The sequence below is a fragment of the Chiloscyllium punctatum genome, chromosome 3 (genome assembly GCF_047496795.1).
Source record: "Chiloscyllium punctatum isolate Juve2018m chromosome 3, sChiPun1.3, whole genome shotgun sequence".
Classification (NCBI taxonomy): Eukaryota; Metazoa; Chordata; class Chondrichthyes; order Orectolobiformes; family Hemiscylliidae; genus Chiloscyllium; species Chiloscyllium punctatum.
This window is the reverse complement of record NC_092741.1, coordinates 39,436,349-39,457,979: the sequence shown is the minus strand read 5'-3', so window position 1 is coordinate 39,457,979 and position 21,631 is coordinate 39,436,349. Positions and strand designations below refer to the sequence as shown.

The window sequence follows — 21,631 nt, the reverse complement described above, 5'->3', positions numbered from 1 at the left end:
CACACTGCTATCAAGTGGTAGTTAACCTGCTGACTCATCGTCACGTGGCTCCCACTGCAATTACAGCCTTGACAGAAACATGGACAAAAGGGCTGACCGGGGTGAGGGGAGACTGACAGTGACATCAAAGCAACATTTGATCAGGTGCGGCATCGAAGAGCTCAGGCAAAACTGGGGGCCAGGGTGTCGGAGGGAGAGCTCTCCGCTGGTCAGTCATACCTGACCCATAGGGTCAGATCTCCAGGACATCTCTGCAGGAATTCCTCAGGGTACTGTCCTAGGCCTATCTTCAGCTGCTTCATCAATGATCCTCCCTCCATCATAAAGTCAGAAATGGAAGTACTTGCTGCTGCAATATTAAGTATTCGAATCCTCAGATACTGGAGCACTCCGGGCCCGTACTGGAGCACTCCAGGCCTGACACACACAGGAGCTGAGTGAGCTTGGCGGATCTCAAATGGAGCATCATTGAATGGTTATTGCTGTACGTGTGACGCTTGATACTGTTATCAATTCCCTCACTAGCTGCTAGATCCATCGGTAATTTTAAAGCTGTCATTGAACACCACAATGGCCTGAAGCTCCGGTTGTGGTAAAGTCCCACCTCTGTTGGTCCCACCAGCAGAGAAAGAAATCGAATATAAGGAAGCTGTCGATAAGCTGAACTGCTGGTCTGGGTCCTAGGTTAGCCGAGCAGGCTTGTTCTGTGACTGGGCTAACCTGTCAGAGTAGAACCAGGTCACACTAGAGAGTGGAAGTCTAAAAAGCCATGTTGCTTTGGGAATGGCAGTACATTTTCCAGATATTGTGAGGATAACAGAGCCACCTGGAAACCCAGGCATGGATCAGCAAAGTGGATAAAATGTACCAAAGAAAGGAAAGGAAAATTCTGGCTTTGATGGTCCTGAATTGTTTAATGAATGCCCCGCACTACCCCCACTTCTCTAGCTGAAACTGCGAAGGCCTGAGAGTTTTGAGTTTCGGTTTTGAATTCCTCTAACTGCAGAACAAAAACAAGGAAACATGTTTGACTGCATTGATGACATATCGAAAAACATCTTACTAAGCTGCAAAAGATCGGAGTTTTTCCAGAGTTAACTCCCAATGTTCCTCAGTGTACTTCTCTGTTCAAAGTCAGGGCACGGAAAGGTGTGAACAAACTGAAAAATAAAGACTTTTTTAAAACGTGATCAATCACTGTTTACATCTTTTTGACACAGAACACAGTTTTAGGTCAATCAGGTTACACAGGCTTCCTTCAATATCTTAGGGTTAAGGGTACAGAACAACCCCATGGTCTCAGCATTTAAAGATCACACAAAGTGGTCTAAGTCTGATCATGAAAATCATTTCTCTTCATGTAGACATTGGGCTAGCAACTGTGGAATCACAGACTATGTAAGCTCAGTGGCATGGTGGCTCAATGGTTAGCACTGCTGTCTTACAGGGTCAGGGACCTGGGTTTGACTCTACTTTTGGGCGACTGTTGATGTGGAGTTTGCACATTCTCCCACAGTCCAACTATATGCATGTTAGGTGGATTGGCCATGGGAAATGAGTTGGTGTGGACTGGGGTTGGTGCGGACTTGATGGGCTGAAAGGTCTGCTCCCATACTGTAGAGTTTCTATGATTTAGCCTGGCCTTGCCCAGCCAAGAGCAGGCCATTAATGTGTATTCTGTCCTAATCTGATATACACATACTTTCCAGCAAGGGAGATCTGACAGAACTGGATTAGGTAAAAACAATGACTGCAGATGCTGGAAACCAGATTCTGGATTAGTGGTGCTGGAAGAGCACAGCAGTTCAGGCAGCATCCAAGGAGTAGCGAAACCGACGTTTCGGGCAAAAGCCCTTCATCAGGAATAAAGGCAGAGAGCCTGAAGCGTGGAGAGATAAGCTAGAGGAGGGTGGGGGTGGGGAGAAAGTAGCATAGAGTACAACGAGTGAGTGGGGGAGGGGATGAAGGTGATAGGTCAAGGAGGAGAGGGTGGAGTGGATAGGTGGAAAAGGGGATAGGCAGATAGGACAAGTCTGGACAAGTCATGGGGATGGTGCTGAGCTGGAAGTTTGGAACTAGAGTGAGGTGGGGGAAGGGGAAATGAGGAAACTGTTGAAGTCCACATTGATGCCCTGGGGTTGAAGTGTTCCGAGGAGGAAGATGAAGCGCTCTTCCTCCAGCTGTTGTGTTGCTATGGTCTGGGAATGGAGGAGTCCAAGGACCTGCATGTCCTTGGTGGACCTCTCCATTTCTATCTTGGGCGACCAAATCAACACGGACATTTATTATAAACCGACCGACTCCCACAGCTACCTAGACTACACCTCGTCCCACCCTGCCCCCTGTAAAAACACCATCCCATATTCCCAATTCCTTCATCTCCGCCGCATCTGCTCCCAGGAGGACCAGTTCCAATACCGTACAACCCAGATGGCCTCCTTCTTCAAAGACCGCAATTTCCCCCCAGACATGATCGACGATGCTCTCCACCGCATCTCCTCCACTTCCCGCTCCTCCACCCTTGAGCCCCGCCCCTCCAACCACCACCAGGACAGAACCCCACTGGTCCTCACCTACCACCCCACCAACCTCCATATACATCATATCATCCGTCGTCATTTCTGCCACCTCCAAACGGACCCCACCACCAGGGATATATTTCCCTCCCCTTCCCTATCAGCGTTCCGAAAAGACCACTCCCTCCGTGACTCCCTTGTCAGGTCCACACCCCCCACCAACCCAACCTCCACTCCCGGCACCTTCCCCTGCAACCACAAGAAATGCAAAACTTGCGCCCACACGTCCCCCCTCACTTCCCTCCAAGGTCCCAAGGGATCCTTCCATATCCGCCACAAATTCACCTGCACCTCCACACACATCATTTACTGCATCCACTGCACCCGATGTGGCCTCCTCTATATTGGGGAGACAGGCCGCCTACTTGCGGAACGTTTCAGAGAACACCTCTGGGACACCCGGACCAACCAACCCAACCACCCCGTGGCTCTTCACTTCAACTCCCCCTCCCACTCCCCCAAGGACATGCAGGTCCTTGGTTTCCTCCATCGCCAGACCATAGCAACATGACGGTTGGAGGAAGAGCGCCTCATCTTCCGCCTAGGAACCCTCCAACCACAAGGGATGAACTCCAGATTTCTCCAGTTTCCTCATTTCCCCTCCCCCCACCTTGTCTCAGTCCTAACCGTCGAACTCAGCACCACCTTCCTAATCTGAACTCTTCTTCCTGACCTCTCTGCCCCCACCCTCACTCCCTCACCTTAACCTCCTTCCACCTATCGCATTCCCAACGCCGCCCCCCCCCCCCCCCCCCCAAGTCCCTCCTTCCTACCATTTATCTTAGTCTGCTTGGCACACTCTCCTCATTCCTGAAGAAGGGCTCATGCCCGAAACGTCGATTCTCCTGCTCCTTGGATGCTGCCTGACCTGCTGCACTTTTCCAGCAACACATTTTCAGCACTGATTAGGGAGAGTCAATATGTTTTTATGTGTGGGACATCATTTCTCACAAACTTGATTGAGTTTTTTGAAGAAGTAATGAAGAGGATTAATGGAGGCAGAGTGTTGGTCATGATCTATATGCACTTCAGTAACGCTTTCAACAAGGCTCCTCATGGTAGGCCGGTTAGCAAGGCTTGATCTCATGGAATACAGGGAGAACAAGACATTTGGATACAGAGCTGGTTCGAAGATAGAAGACAGAGGGTGGTGGTGGAGGGTTGCTTTTCAAACTGGAGGCCGTTGACCAGCAAGGATTGGTGCTGAGTCCACTGCTTTTTGTCATTTATATAAACGATTTGGATGTGGACATAGGACGTATGGTTAGTAGTGGTGTAGTGAACAGCCAAGAAGGTTACCTCAAGAGTGCAATAGGATCTTCAACAGATGGTCAGTTGGCTGAGGAGTGTTAGATGGAGTTTGGGATGGAGTTTATTTTAGATAAATGTGAGGTGTTACATTTTGGAAAGGCAAATCAGGGCAGGACATATACACTCAATGGTAAGGTCCTGAGGAATGTTGCTGATCAAAGAGACCTTGGAGTGCAGGTTCACAGTTTCTTGAAAGTAGAGATGCAGCTGGATAGGATAGTGAAGAAGGAGTTTGGTATGCTTTCCTTTATTGGTCAGGGCATCAATTATAGGAGTTGGGAGGTCACGTAGTTTATAAAATCATGAGGGGCATAGATAGGGTAAATAGACAGATCTTTTCCCAGGGTAGTGGGGTCCAAAACAAGAGGACATAGGTTTAGGATTTAAAAGATTTAAAAGGGACCTGAGGGACAACTTTTTCAGACAGAAGGTGGTGTGTGTATGGAATGAGCTGTCAGAGGAAGTGGTGGAGGCTAGTACAATTACAACATTTAAAAGGCGTCTGGATGGGTATATGATAAGCGTTTGGGGAAATGGGCCAAATGCTGACAAATGGAACTAGATTAATTTAGGATATCTGGTCAGCATGGATGAGTTGGACTGAAGGGTCTGTTTCTGTGCTGCACAGTTCTACTACGCCATGACTCTAGGGAAAATGTTCAAAGTTACTGGTACCTTTGAACTGGTCCCGCCAAAAGATGACTGTGGATATAAATTCAGTGACTGTGTGGAAAAGTCTTGTATGAACCTAGCAAATCAGGAAAACTCTCACAGAATGAACCATTCCCCTCTCAGCAAGAACCATCTGCTGCAGCCATATTTGCATACAAAATACTGATTATACACATAGAATGCAGATATACTGAAAAAAAAGGTTAAAAACTGATTGCAACCATTGGGTTTTGTGCTTATAGCCGAATGTACCATGTAGACTAGAGTGTTGTGAAGGTTACAGCTTAGGAAATGCCATTAAACCACCCCCACCCATGCACTGCAGGCAAAAGAGGCAATGGACCCTCACTCTGATCCTGCCAGTCGGTCGGCCACTGTCAAAAAAACATCAGAGCAATGGAATTTGCTAACCCTAATGCTAACCCTAACTTACAAAGCCAAGAATCTCCAAAGTGACGACTGCCAACACTATTGATGCCATCCAATGTCACAGCTATAAGATTCCACTGTCTACTCTTCACAAATGACTGAAGCATTATTCTTTCAGTTTCTCCCTTTTGTTGGACTCAGTCCTTCCTCCTCATCTGTGTATATGTGAGTTGTGTTATTATTCATTCTCACAATTAGCAACTAATAAACTCACTCTGCAGTTTAACTTAAGAAAAGTTAACTCCTTTTAACATATACTTTCATTTAATATGGAGAAAGGTACCTATAAAGGGAAAGGATCCTTTTAAAATTAACCTTGTTGCGACCAACCTGAGTGGGTCAAGTAATTTGATTTGATTTTGTTTGATTTATTATGGTCATATGTACAGTGAAAAGTTTTGTTTTGCGAACAGTACAGGCATATCATAGCAAACGAGGAGAGATCATAGGGTGCTTAGACAGAGCAAGGCATATAAGGTTATAGTTTCACACGAGGTGCACATTGGTAAGATCAACAATTATTTGAAATTAGAGGGTCCAATCAACAGTCTAATAAAAGCAGGGAAGATACTTCCTGTTGGTATGGGACAGCAGGGAAGAAGCTGGAATGACAAAGGGGAGCCAGTTTCTCCAGAAGTTTAACACTTTGAGGTATACCATCTGGAAATGTAAAAAAAAGCAGGGACTCTCACCCAGAACCTGGAGTTAACATCCTTTAAGACATTTTGTAAAACCTCCCTGTTCAGTTATACAGCTACATTATTCAGAGTCATCATAGAATCCTGGCAGTGTGGAATTAGGCCATTCAGTCAATCGAGTTCACGCCCAGACCCATCCCCTACCCTATCCTAGTAATCCTGCACTTTTTTTCCCCATGGCTAACTCACCTAACCTACAGATCCCTGGACAATATGTGTCATTCAGCTTGGCTAATCCACCTAACCTACAGATCCCTGGACACTATGGGTCATTTAGCATGGCTAATCCACCTAACCTACACACCTTTGGATTGTGGAAGAAAACTGGAGCACATGGAGGAAAACCACGCAGACACAGGGAGGACGTGCGAACTTTATAAAATCCAACAAAAGTAATGCCCCAAACTTTTATTATGTTGAAGTCACTTTGCTGAATGATCCGATAGGCTGACCCAACAGGCTACTGATAAAATGTGACTCAATGTGTCATCCTATAGTACCTTCACATCCCCCCCGTCCCACCTCACCCACCCACAGTCCCAGGCGTGACACCCCCAGGAGAGGCAAAGGCAATCTGCTGGCACAGCAGGATGGCACAAAACCAGGGGGATAGAAAAGGGCAGCTTTCTCTGACAGGTGGGGCACATCCTCTGTCTCTCCAACCATCCCCCCCAACCACTCCTCTTGGGTGTGAGAGGAGATCCCATTGGGCCGATCCTGTTGACAACACTGAAGCATTTACTGGATTAGTGGTGCTGGAAGAGCACAGCAGTTCAGGCAGCATCCAAGGAGCACTGAAATCGACGTTTCGGGCAAAAGCCCTTCATCAGGAATAAAGGCAGTGAGCCTGAAGCGTGGAGAGCTAAGCTAGAGGAGGGTGGGGGTGGGGAGAAAGTAGCATAGAGTACAATGGGTGAGTGGGGGAGGGGATGAAGGTGATAGGTCAGGGAGGAGAGGGTGGAATGGATAGGTGGAAAAGGAGATAGGCAGGTTCGACAAGTCTGGACAAGTCAAGGAGACAGTGCTGAGCTGGAAGTTTGAAACAAGGATGAGGTGGGGGAAGGGGAAATGAGGAAGCTGTTGAAGTAAGAGCTTCAGAGCAGAGGAAATGACCTGGGAGTTGCAGTGGGAGAGGGACTCCCTGAGATTCTTGTAGAGAGAGGAGGAAAACTTCTTCAAGGCAGGCATCCATTGCTGTCTCCCACAAACCAAAGCATTGTTCTAGCCCTGTCCCTGGACTCAAAGACCTCCTCCATCCCCAAGGACCTCCCCCGACCCTGGGCTCAGAGACGTCCCCCTGGCCCTGGACTCAGAGACCTCCCCCTGGCCCTGGACTCAGAGACCTCCCCAAAGACCTCCCCCAGGGCCTGTCTGCAGGGCCCTCCCCCTGTCCCTGGACTCAGGGACCTCCCCAGAGACCTCCCCCTGGCCCTGTCCCCAGGAGAATGCTAGCCCTTGCTGAGCCAGTGTGGAGAGACAGTGGGCTGAGGAAAGTTAAAGAAACTCCAGGGAAAACGCCATTTGATTGGCACCAGCGAGGGATCCACAGGGTGAATCTTTAAAAACCCCGAAGCCGGATTTGGTGGGAGTCAGACGGCCCCCAGCCCCTTAGTCACTGCGTTATCTCCGAAATGAGCCCAGTCCCTGGTGTTTCGGATCAGTTTCTAGCTGAAGGTAAGGGCTGACGTTGGGTGGGCCTATTGGGACAATACAAACTCACAGAGGATGGTAATGTGACCACCCAACTGTAGAGAGGTGTGGAGATAGCCCCCTTCAGCCTGTGATCCCGGAACTGAGGGTCCAGTCATGTCCTACCTTGCATTACGGAGTAGCGCGTTAAGGCAGCGTTGGTCCGGTCTGTGTTGACAAAAGCAGGAAGGAGGAAGATCCCGAGGCAATCCAGGAAGGTGCCTCAGCCTGTCCTATGCAAATCTGCTGCTCTCAAAATCCCCAGCGAGCAAAGCTCACCCAGACCGAGAAGTACAGTAACTGAAATCCCACTATAATGTACCTTGCGTTTCCTCATTCTGGGCTGAATACTGACAACTGCAGTGGACAGAAACACTTCAAAACACTTACTGTCACAACTGGCAAACTCACCGGGAGTAACCGAGGATCGGCATGGAACCCGTGAACTAAAACACGACCCTTCACTCACACTCACTCACTCACTCACACACACACACACACACACACACACTCACTCACACTCACACACACACTCACTCACACACACTCACTCACACTCACACACACACTCACACTCAACTCACTCACTCACACACACACACTCACACTCACTCACACACACACTCACTCACACACACTCACTCACACTCACACACACACTCACACTCAACTCACTCACATACTCACACACTCACACACACACTCACGCACACTCACTCACACACATTCACACTCACACACACACTTACTCTCACACTCACACTCACTCACACACACACTCACACACATACACACACTCACACAAACACACACACTCACACACACACACTCGCTCACACACACACTCACTCACACACACACTCACTCACACACACTCACACATACACACTCACACTCACTCACACACACTCACTCACACTCACACTCACTCTCACACACACACTCACACTCACACACACACACACTCACTCACACGCACTCACACTCACTCACACACACACTCACACACTCATTCACACTCACTCACACACACACTCACACTCACTCAAACATACACACACACTCACACTCACACACACACTCACTCACACTCACACACTCATTCACACTCACTCACACACACACTCACTCACTCACACTCAATCTCACACACACTCAATGTCACACACACTCACTCACACACACACACTCAATCTCATACACACAACCACTCATACACTCAATCACACACTCACTCACACACTCAGTCTCACACACACACTCACACACTCACTCTCACACACTCAATCTCACTCACACACTTACACTCACTCACACACACTCAATCTCACACACACAACTACTCATACACTCAATCACACACACTCATTCTCAATCACAGACACACTCACTCACACACTCGATCTCACACACAACCACTCTTACACTCACTCACAATCTCACACACACAACCAGTCACACACTCACTCATACGCATCCACTCATAAACGCATCCACAAACGCGCGCACACACTCAATCACGCACTCACTTATACACTTATATATACACATTCACACTCACACAACTCACGCTCAATCTCACATGCACACACTCATAAACACATATATCAACTCACACACTCAATTACACAGACCCACCCACTCACAAACACTCAATCACACACACACACCTACTCACTCACATACACACAAACACACATCCCTATTCACACACTCAATCACACACACCCACTCACACACTCAATCACACACACCCATTCACACACCCACCCACCCAATCATAAACATGCCCACTCACACACACACACACACACTTCTACCTGCCTACTCACTCATACACCCAAACATAAACACACTCACTCACACACACACACACACACACTTCCACCCACCTACTCACTCATACACCCAAACATAAACACACCCACTCACACACACACACACACACACACTTCCACCGCCTACTCACTCATACACCCAAACATAAACACGCCCACTCACACTCACACACACACACACTTCCACCCACCTACTCACTCATACACCCAAACATAAACTCGCCCACTCACTCACACACACACACACACTTCCACCGCCTACTCACTCATACACCCAAACATAAACACGCCCACTCACACTCACACACAGACACTTCCACCGCCTACTCACTCATACACCCAAACATAAACACACTCACTCACACTCACACACAGACACTTCCACCGCCTACTCACTCATACACCCAAACATAAACACGCCCACTCACACTCACACACAGACACTTCCACCGCCTACTCACTCATACACCCAAACATAAACACACTCACTCACACACACACACACACACAGACACTTCCACCGCCTACTCACTCATACACCCAAACATAAACACACTCACTCACACACACAGACACTTCCACCGCCTACTCACTCATACACCCAAACATAAACACACTCACTCACACACACACACACTTCCACCCGCCTACTCACTCATACACCCAAACATAAACACACTCACTCACACACACACACAGACACTTCCACCGCCTACTCACTCATACACCCAAACATAAACACGCCCACTCACACTCACACACACACACACACTTCCAACGCCTACTCACTCATACACCCAAACATAAACACACTCACTCACACACACACACAGACACTTCCACCGCCTACTCACTCATACACCCAAACATAAACACGCCCACTCACACTCACACACACACACACTTCCACCGCCTACTCACTCATACACCCAAACATAAACACACTCACTCACACTCACACACACACACAGACACTTCCACCGCCTACTCACTCATACACCCAAACATAAACACACTCACTCACACACACAGACACTTCCACCACCTACTCACTCATACACCCAAACATAAACACACTCACTCACACACACACACACTTCCACCCGCCTACTAACTCATACACCCAAACATAAACACACTCACTCACACACACACACAGACACTTCCACCGCCTACTCACTCATACACCCAAACATAAACACGCCCACTCACACTCACACACAGACACTTCCACCGCCTACTCACTCATACACCCAAACATAAACACGCCCACTCACACTCACACACAGACACTTCCACCGCCTACTCACTCATACACCCAAACATAAACACGCCCACTCACACTCACACACAGACACTTCCACCGCCTACTCACTCATACACCCAAACATAAACACACTCACTCACACACACACACACACACACAGACACTTCCACCGCCTACTCACTCATACACCCAAACATAAACACACTCACTCACACACACAGACACTTCCACCGCCTACTCACTCATACACCCAAACATAAACACACTCACTCACACACACACTTCCACCCGCCTACTCACTCATACACCCAAACATAAACACACTCACTCACACACACACACAGACACTTCCACCGCCTACTCACTCATACACCCAAACATAAACACACTCACTCACACACACACACAGACACTACCACCGCCTACTCACTCATACACCCAAACATAAACACACTCACTCACACACACACACAGACACTTCCACCGCCTACTCACTCATACACCCAAACATAAACACGCCCACTCACACTCACACACACACACACTTCCACCGCCTACTCACTCATACACCCAAACATAAACACACTCACTCACACACACACACACACACACACAGACACTTCCACCCACCTACTCACTCATACACCCAAACATAAACACACCCACTCACACTCACACACACACACACCTCCACCGCCTACTCACTCATACACCCAAACATAAACACACTCACTCACACACACACACACAGACACTTCCACCGCCTACTCACTCATACACCCAAACATAAACACACTCACTCACACACACACACAGACACTTCCACCGCCTACTCACTCATACACCCAAACATAAACACACTCACTCACACACACACACAGACACTTCCACCGCCTACTCACTCATACACCCAAACATAAACACGCCCACTCACACTCACACACACACACTTCCACCGCCTACTCACTCATACACCCAAACATAAACACACTCACTCACACACACACACACACACACAGACACTTCCACCCACCTACTCACTCATACACCCAAACATAAACACGCCCACTCACACACACACACACACAGACACTTCCACCCACCCACTCACTCATACACCCAAACATAAACACACTCACTCACACACACACACAGACACTTCCACCGCCTACTCACTCATACACCCAAACATAAACACGCCCACTCACACTCACACACACACACACTTCCACCGCCTACTCACTCATACACCCAAACATAAACACACTCACTCACACACACACACACACACACACACACTTCCACCGCCTACTCACTCATACACCCAAACATAAACACACTCACTCACACACACACACACACACACACACAGACACTTCCACCCACCTACTCACTCATACACCCAAACATAAACACGCCCACTCACACACACACACACACAGACACTTCCACCCGCCTACTCACTCATACACCCAGACAGAAACACACCCACTCACACACACACACACACACACAGACACTTCCACCGCCTACTCACTCATACACCCAAACATAAACACACTCACTCACACACACACACACACACACAGACACTTCCACCCACCTACTCACTCATACACCCAAACATAAACACGCCCACTCACACTCACACACACACACACACACACACTTCCACCGCCTACTCACTCATACACCCAAACATAAACACACTCACTCACACACACACACACACACACAGACACTTCCACCGCCTACTCACTCATACACCCAAACATACACACACACACACACTTCCACCCGCCTACTCACTCATACACCCAAACATAAACACACTCACTCACACACACACACAGACACTTCCACCCGCCTACTCACTCATACACCCAAACATAAACACACTCACTCACACACACACACACACACAGACACTTCCACCGCCTACTCACTCATACACCCAAACATAAACACACTCACTCACACACACACACACACACACACAGACACTTCCACCCACCTACTCACTCATACACCCAAACATAAACACACCCACTCACACTCACACACACACACACCTCCACCGCCTACTCACTCATACACCCAAACATAAACACACTCACTCACACACACACACACACACAGACACTTCCACCGCCTACTCACTCATACACCCAAACATAAACACACTCACTCACACACACACACACACACACACAGACACTTCCACCCACCTACTCACTCATACACCCAAACATAAACACACCCACTCACACACACACACACACACACACTTCCACCGCCTACTCACTCATACACCCAAACATAAACACGCCCACTCACACTCACACACACACACACTTCCACCCACCTACTCACTCATACACCCAAACATAAACTCGCCCACTCACACACACACACACTTCCACCGCCTACTCACTCATACACCCAAACATAAACACGCCCACTCACACTCACACACAGACACTTCCACCGCCTACTCACTCATACACCCAAACATAAACACACTCACTCACACTCACACACAGACACTTCCACCGCCTACTCACTCATACACCCAAACATAAACACGCCCACTCACACTCACACACAGACACTTCCACCGCCTACTCACTCATACACCCAAACATAAACACACTCACTCACACACACACACACACACAGACACTTCCACCGCCTACTCACTCATACACCCAAACATAAACACACTCACTCACACACACAGACACTTCCACCGCCTACTCACTCATACACCCAAACATAAACACACTCACTCACACACACACACACTTCCACCCGCCTACTCACTCATACACCCAAACATAAACACACTCACTCACACACACACACAGACACTTCCACCGCCTACTCACTCATACACCCAAACATAAACACGCCCACTCACACTCACACACACACACTTCCAACGCCTACTCACTCATACACCCAAACATAAACACACTCACTCACACACACACACAGACACTTCCACCGCCTACTCACTCATACACCCAAACATAAACACGCCCACTCACACTCACACACACACACACTTCCACCGCCTACTCACTCATACACCCAAACATAAACACACTCACTCACACTCACACACACACACAGACACTTCCACCGCCTACTCACTCATACACCCAAACATAAACACACTCACTCACACACACAGACACTTCCACCGCCTACTCACTCATACACCCAAACATAAACACACTCACTCACACACACACACACTTCCACCCGCCTACTAACTCATACACCCAAACATAAACACACTCACTCACACACACACACAGACACTTCCACCGCCTACTCACTCATACACCCAAACATAAACACGCCCACTCACACTCACACACAGACACTTCCACCGCCTACTCACTCATACACCCAAACATAAACACGCCCACTCACACTCACACACAGACACTTCCACCGCCTACTCACTCATACACCCAAACATAAACACGCCCACTCACACTCACACACAGACACTTCCACCGCCTACTCACTCATACACCCAAACATAAACACACTCACTCACACACACACACACACACACAGACACTTCCACCGCCTACTCACTCATACACCCAAACATAAACACACTCACTCACACACACAGACACTTCCACCGCCTACTCACTCATACACCCAAACATAAACACACTCACTCACACACACACTTCCACCCGCCTACTCACTCATACACCCAAACATAAACACACTCACTCACACACACACACAGACACTTCCACCGCCTACTCACTCATACACCCAAACATAAACACACTCACTCACACACACACACAGACACTACCACCGCCTACTCACTCATACACCCAAACATAAACACACTCACTCACACACACACACAGACACTTCCACCGCCTACTCACTCATACACCCAAACATAAACACGCCCACTCACACTCACACACACACACACTTCCACCGCCTACTCACTCATACACCCAAACATAAACACACTCACTCACACACACACACACACACACACACAGACACTTCCACCCACCTACTCACTCATACACCCAAACATAAACACACCCACTCACACTCACACACACACACACCTCCACCGCCTACTCACTCATACACCCAAACATAAACACACTCACTCACACACACACACAGACACTTCCACCGCCTACTCACTCATACACCCAAACATAAACACACTCACTCACACACACACACAGACACTTCCACCGCCTACTCACTCATACACCCAAACATAAACACACTCACTCACACACACACACAGACACTTCCACCGCCTACTCACTCATACACCCAAACATAAACACGCCCACTCACACTCACACACACACACTTCCACCGCCTACTCACTCATACACCCAAACATAAACACACTCACTCACACACACACACACACACACAGACACTTCCACCCACCTACTCACTCATACACCCAAACATAAACACGCCCACTCACACACACACACACACAGACACTTCCACCCACCCACTCACTCATACACCCAAACATAAACACACTCACTCACACACACACACAGACACTTCCACCGCCTACTCACTCATACACCCAAACATAAACACGCCCACTCACACTCACACACACACACTTCCACCGCCTACTCACTCATACACCCAAACATTAACACACTCACTCACACACACACACACACACTTCCACCGCCTACTCACTCATACACCCAAACATAAACACACTCACTCACACACACACACACACACACAGACACTTCCACCCACCTACTCACTCATACACCCAAACATAAACACGCCCACTCACACACACACACACACAGACACTTCCACCCGCCTACTCACTCATACACCCAGACAGAAACACACCCACTCACACACACACACACACACAGACACTTCCACCGCCTACTCACTCATACACCCAAACATAAACACACTTACTCACACACACACACACACACACAGACACTTCCACCCACCTACTCACTCATACACCCAAACATAAACACGCCCACTCACACTCACACACACACACACACACACACTTCCACCGCCTACTCACTCATACACCCAAACATAAACACACTCACTCACACACACACACACACACACACAGACACTTCCACCGCCTACTCACTCATACACCCAAACATACACACACACACACACTTCCACCCGCCTACTCACTCATACACCCAAACATAAACACACTCACTCACACACACACACAGACACTTCCACCCGCCTACTCACTCATACACCCAAACATAAACACACTCACTCACACACACACACACACACAGACACTTCCACCGCCTACTCACTCATACACCCAAACATAAACACACTCACTCACACACACACACACACACTTCCACCCGCCTACTCACTCATACACCCAAACATAAACTCGGCCACTCACACACACACACACACACACTTCCACCCACCTACTCACTCATACACCCAAACATAAACTCGGCCACTCACACACACACACACACACAGACACTTCCACCGCCTACTCACTCATACACCCAGACAGAAACACACCCACTCACACACACACACACACACAGACACTTCCACCCGCCTACTCACTCATACACCCAGACAGAAACACACCCACTCACACACACACACACACACACAGACACTTCCACCGCCTACTCACTCATACACCCAAACATAAACTCGGCCACTCACACACACACACACACACAGACACTTCCACCGCCTACTCACTCATACACCCAGACAGAAACACACCCACTCACACACACACACACACACAGACACTTCCACCCGCCTACTCACTCATACACCCAAACATAAACACACCCACTCACACACACACACACACAGACACTTCCACCCGCCTACTCACTCATACACCCAAACATAAATGTGTACACTTATAAACCATGCTCACTGTTACTCACACTCACTCATACACTCAGTAACTCATATGTGCACAGACACACACAAACGTTTTCACATACACAGATGCACACTCATATTCTCACTCTTTCATACAAACACGCATTAATTCATTACCACACACACAAACACTCAACTAATACGCACACTCATTCATGCACACACTCATTCATAATCACACTCACTCATGCACACACTCACACATATATGCACCCAGTCATACACACACACACATATACGCACCCAGTCATACACTCACACATATACGCACCCAGTCATACACACACACATATACACACCCAGTCATACACACACACATGTATGCACCCAGTCATACACACACACATATACGCACCCAGTCATACACACACACATTTATGCACCCAGTCATATACACACACATGTATGCACCCAGTCATACACACACACACATACGCACCCAGTCATACACACACACGTATGCACCCAGTCATATACACACACATATATGCACCCAGTCATACACACACACATATATGCACCCAGTCATATACACACACATATATGCACCCAGTCATAACACACACACATGTATGCACCCAGCCATACACACAGACTCTAGCACATCATTACTCATGCCCAAAATTACTCAGTTTCAATTATGCACTCTCTATAGAAACATAGAATATCGGAGCAGGAATATGGCCATTCAGCCCTTCATGCCTGCTGCACCGTTCAATATGATCATAATTGAAAATCTTGTTCAGTCCCTTGTTCCCGTTTTCTTCCCATACTGTTTGGTCTCTTCAGCCCTAACAGCTGTATCTAACTCCTTCTTGAAAATACTCAATGTTTTGCCCTCAACTGCTTTCTGTAACACGGAATTCCAATTCCAATTCCACAGGCTCTCTCTGGGTGAAGATATTTCAATACTAAATGGCCCAGCGTGTATCCTTAGACTGTGACCCCTGGTTCTGGACTCCCTAGTCATTGGGGACATCTTTCCTGTATCTAGCCTGTCTAATCCTGTTAGAATTTTATAGGTTTCTATGAGATCTGCATCTTCTAAACTCAAATGAATGTAATCCTAACTGATCCAATGTCTCTTCATACATCAGTCCTACCATCTCAGAAATCAGTCTGGTAAACCTTTGTTGCACATCCTCCATAGCCAGACCATCCTTCCTCAGATAAGGAGATCAAAACTGCACACAGTACTCCAGGTGTGGTCTCAACAGGGCCCAGTACAATTGCAGCAAGACACCTCTGCTCCTGTACCTGAATCTTCTTGTGACAAAGGCCAACATACCATTTACCTTCTTCACTGCCTGCTGCACCTACTCCCTTAATGTCAGCGACTGGTGTACAAGGACTCCTAGGTCTAAAGGCACCTTCCTGCTTTCACAATCTATTGACCTTTAGATAAAAGTCTGCCATCCTGTTTATACTATGAAAGTGAATAACCTCACATTTACCCACACTACAAATTTGGATACAAGTGCTTCTAATTCCCTCATCTAAATCATTAATCTATGCTGTGAAAAGCTGGAATCCAAGCACTGATCACTGTCTGGGAGAAAGTGAAGACTGCAGATGCTGGAGATCAGAGTCGAGAGTTTGGTGCTGGAAACGCACAGCAGGTTAGACAGCATCCGAGGAGCAGGAGAGTCGACGTTTCAAGCATAAGCCCTTCATCAGGATTGAGCTGTTGAAAAATGACCTGTTTGTTTCCTGTTTGCCAACTAGTTCCCTATCCATGTCAGTAGACTCTGTGAATCCCATGTGTTTTAATGTCACACACTTCTCTCCGATATGGGATGGGTGTAGATAGGTAAGAGACTGGGCAAATATCTTGTGGGAAAATGTGAACTTGTTCAGTTTGGCCTGAAGAATAAAAAACCCAGAATATTACTATTGAATAACCTCAAAGTTCTGCGATGCAGGGTGATTTAGGTGTCTAGTGCATGAGTCATGAAATGTTAAATGCAGCAACAGCATAATCAGAAAGGTTAATGGCATGCTATCCTTTTGAATTATAGAAGTCAGGATGTTACATTTCAGTTCCACAGGGCATCAGTGAGACCACATTTCAAACTATATGCAGTTTTGGTTTCCTTATTAAAGGAAAGATTTTAATGTAATGGAGGTGGTTCAGCGGAGGTTTACTAGATTATACCTAAAGTGATTGGGTTGTATTATGAAGAAGTTTGATAGATGGAGTTTGTTTTCACTGAAGTTCAGAAGAATGTGGCGTGACTTGATTGAAGTCTACAAGATTCTGAATAGTCTTGAGAAGGAGGATGTGGAATGTACAGAGGAGCTATACTCTTTCTAACAGCTGTCTGTACCTGTCCCACTACTTTTAATATCTTATCCCATTCTCCTAATGATGGTCTTTATTGTGGGAGACCCTGCTAATGAGTCACAACTTCAGCTTGCTTTCACTTTTCTGCTTTCACATCCAGAGAAAAAAAAAACTGCAATTGTACTCCTGCCGACTACAGTCATTTTCCTTACTGTTCTATTCAATTGAGGGTCTTAGAATGTGGATGACAGAAAATGATTATTTTGTTTTGCTTGTTCAACATGAGAACTTGCAACTTTCCCACATGTGCAGATCCTCGCAGCACTCCATAGTGATTGGAACCAGGTTGACCCCCCCATTGACTACGAGGTCCTTGATTGGGGTTATACCTGGGCCAGTCAGGAGGTGCTGACCAATGTTAACAGGGGATTTAGAATCTCCTTAGTTCAGGGGACTGGCTCCATACTGGCTGACCACAGCCTGTGTAGTATGGCCAAGTAAACAAAGGGTGACTTGGTGACACAATACCGGCCTCTGTGCAGTTAGTTCACTCTCCTTCCCCATTACATCAGCTGAGTAAAGTTGCCTTTGTCCCTTCAACCTCTAAAGGTCTGATCTAACACCTCCTGCAGCTACTCACAAAGATAAATTCTGTATTAGAACAGAATTCTTGCAATTCCGATGTTTTGTGACTCTGGTACAATTAGAGTCATAGAGTTGTACAACAGGGAAACAGATGCTTCAGTCCATCTTGTCCATGCTGACCAGGTATCCTAAAATTTTCTCACCTCAATTGGTCCATATCCCTCTAAACCCTTCCTTTTCATATACCCATCCAGATGCCTTTTACATGTAATTGCACCAGCCTCCACCACTTCCTCCAGCAATTCATTCCATACACGCACCACCCTCTGTGCGAAGAAGTTGCCCCTCAGGTCCCTTTTAAATCTTTCCCCTCTCGCCATAACCCTATGCCCTCTAGTTTTGGACTCCCCTACCCTGGGAAAAAGACTTTGTCTATTTACCCTATCCATGCCCCTCATGATTTTATAAACCTCAACTTCTGACGCTCCAGGGTAAAAAGCCCCACCCGATTCAGCTTCTCCCTATAAATCCTCGTAAATCTTTTCTGAACTGTTTCAAATGTAACAACATCCTTCTATGGCCAGACCGGTCACTTAAAATAATGAACGTTAGATGGAAAATGATGAACTTATCATGGAGCTACAAAAAATGGGCAATTATTAAAGCATGCTGGGAAATGGAAGGCAGCCTTGACTGAAATGACTGTGTCAATACAGACAGGCTGCAGCTGCCCACAGACAAACCTGGTAACTGCAAACTCTACAATACACACTCAAATTTGGATTTGAATGAGACAATGTAATATGGCCCTCAGGACCATTGGAAACACTAGACATAAAGATGCCTTATTTGGAGGAGGATATGGGCACCTAGCACCTTCAATAATGGCCAACTAAGGTCTGGCCTGCTATCAATGTGCCAACACCTGGTTGGGTCTGATCAATCAGGTGATTGAACCCGATCGATCCATTAGAAGATACTTAAGACCCTCTTAAAAGGGTGCAAAGACTTTACAGCACAAGTAGTTCTCCTATGACACTGTAGTTGTGTTCCAGTGAAACCTTGCTTAATAGAAAATCGCTCAACAGAAATAATGGGGCCTACGGAAAGGTGAAGTTAGGGGCAGACGAGCAGAAAATATCACTCACAATCGCTCAAACATCACTCAAAGTCGAACACAATGTACAGCACAGCCTGAATGAAGGATGAAATCATATTTATTAACGGAACAAAAGTAAATTTAACCCAGTACATTTAAACAATGTAAGAAACTGCTCCCTGTACAGTATCTCTCATAGAAAGCTGGTCTGTAGTCACCTGACATCGGTGCATGTGCAGAACATGGCAGGCCTCTGGGGGGACATCAGCGCATGCACAGAATGGCACATAGACATTGGCACATGCGCAAAACAGAAAATAAAATGGCACCAACAGCGCACATGGACTGGGGTGCACGTGCAGAGATTTCAGCGTGCACATCGGCCAAGTGTGAAACAAAGTGCACGAACTGATCCTCACTGGAATCGCGCTATTGCCAATGGAGGTAAGCCTTCTCCGAAATACCTAATTCTTCAGTGATGTTACAGCCAAGTCGTGCTGCTGAAACCCATGTTATACCAGAGCTAATTGTATAAGAATTGCCTGAAAACCATGCTCAGGGGGATAACTCAAGAATAACCACCGAAAGAGAAGACACCACTTAGACCCTTGGGGAAGACCAGGCGACATCACCATGTGGAGCCTGGCCAACTTCTAGTGCGGTGATGTATGATACAAAGTTAAGTTAAAGCATAAGATCGTTTGCAGTGTTTATCGTTAGTTTATAGTACACTTTTTTGTTCTAACATTAATTGTGTCAAGTAAATGAGAATTATTGTGTATTATTATTAAGAGTTGTCCCACAGTTCCTTTGTGGAATATAAGCGTTCAAACACAGTGTGGCATGTATAGCACGTCCTATAGCAGGGAGACCAGAATTGAATGCAGTATTCCAAAATGAGCCTAAGTAACGTCCTGTGAAGCTACAACATGACATCCATCCTTACACTCAATGGACTGACCAATGAAAGCAATCATGCCAAACGCCTCTTTCACCACCCTATCTACCTGCAACTCCACTTTCAAGGATCTATGAACCTGCATTCCAAGCTCTCTTTGTTCAATTCTGATTCAAGATGCACTCCAGGGCTTGAGCACTCAAATCCAGGCTGACTCTCCAATGTGATGAATCATTTAATTTAAAAGGAAATAGACAGTATGAGAAACCTCAACTTTTATAGCACTTTTCACAATAGCCAGTGATT

General features: G+C 47.1%; 1 protein-coding gene across 2 annotated transcripts in view; it reads right to left on the bottom strand.

Annotated features, from left to right (window-relative positions):
• traf3ip2a (TRAF3 interacting protein 2a) overlaps positions 1–7,577 on the bottom strand; it is an 88,857-nt gene extending 81,280 nt beyond the window's left edge. Inside the window, exon 1 of one of the 2 annotated variants that reach the window (XM_072551776.1) lies at positions 7,502–7,577. In XM_072551776.1, coding sequence (XP_072407877.1) covers positions 7,502–7,508 — 7 coding nt within the window. In that variant the 5' untranslated portion in view covers positions 7,509–7,577. The remainder of the gene's footprint in view (positions 1–7,501) is intronic. The other variant, XM_072551785.1, reaches the window with a different exon arrangement.
• Positions 7,578–21,631: the final 14,054 nt, after the last annotated feature.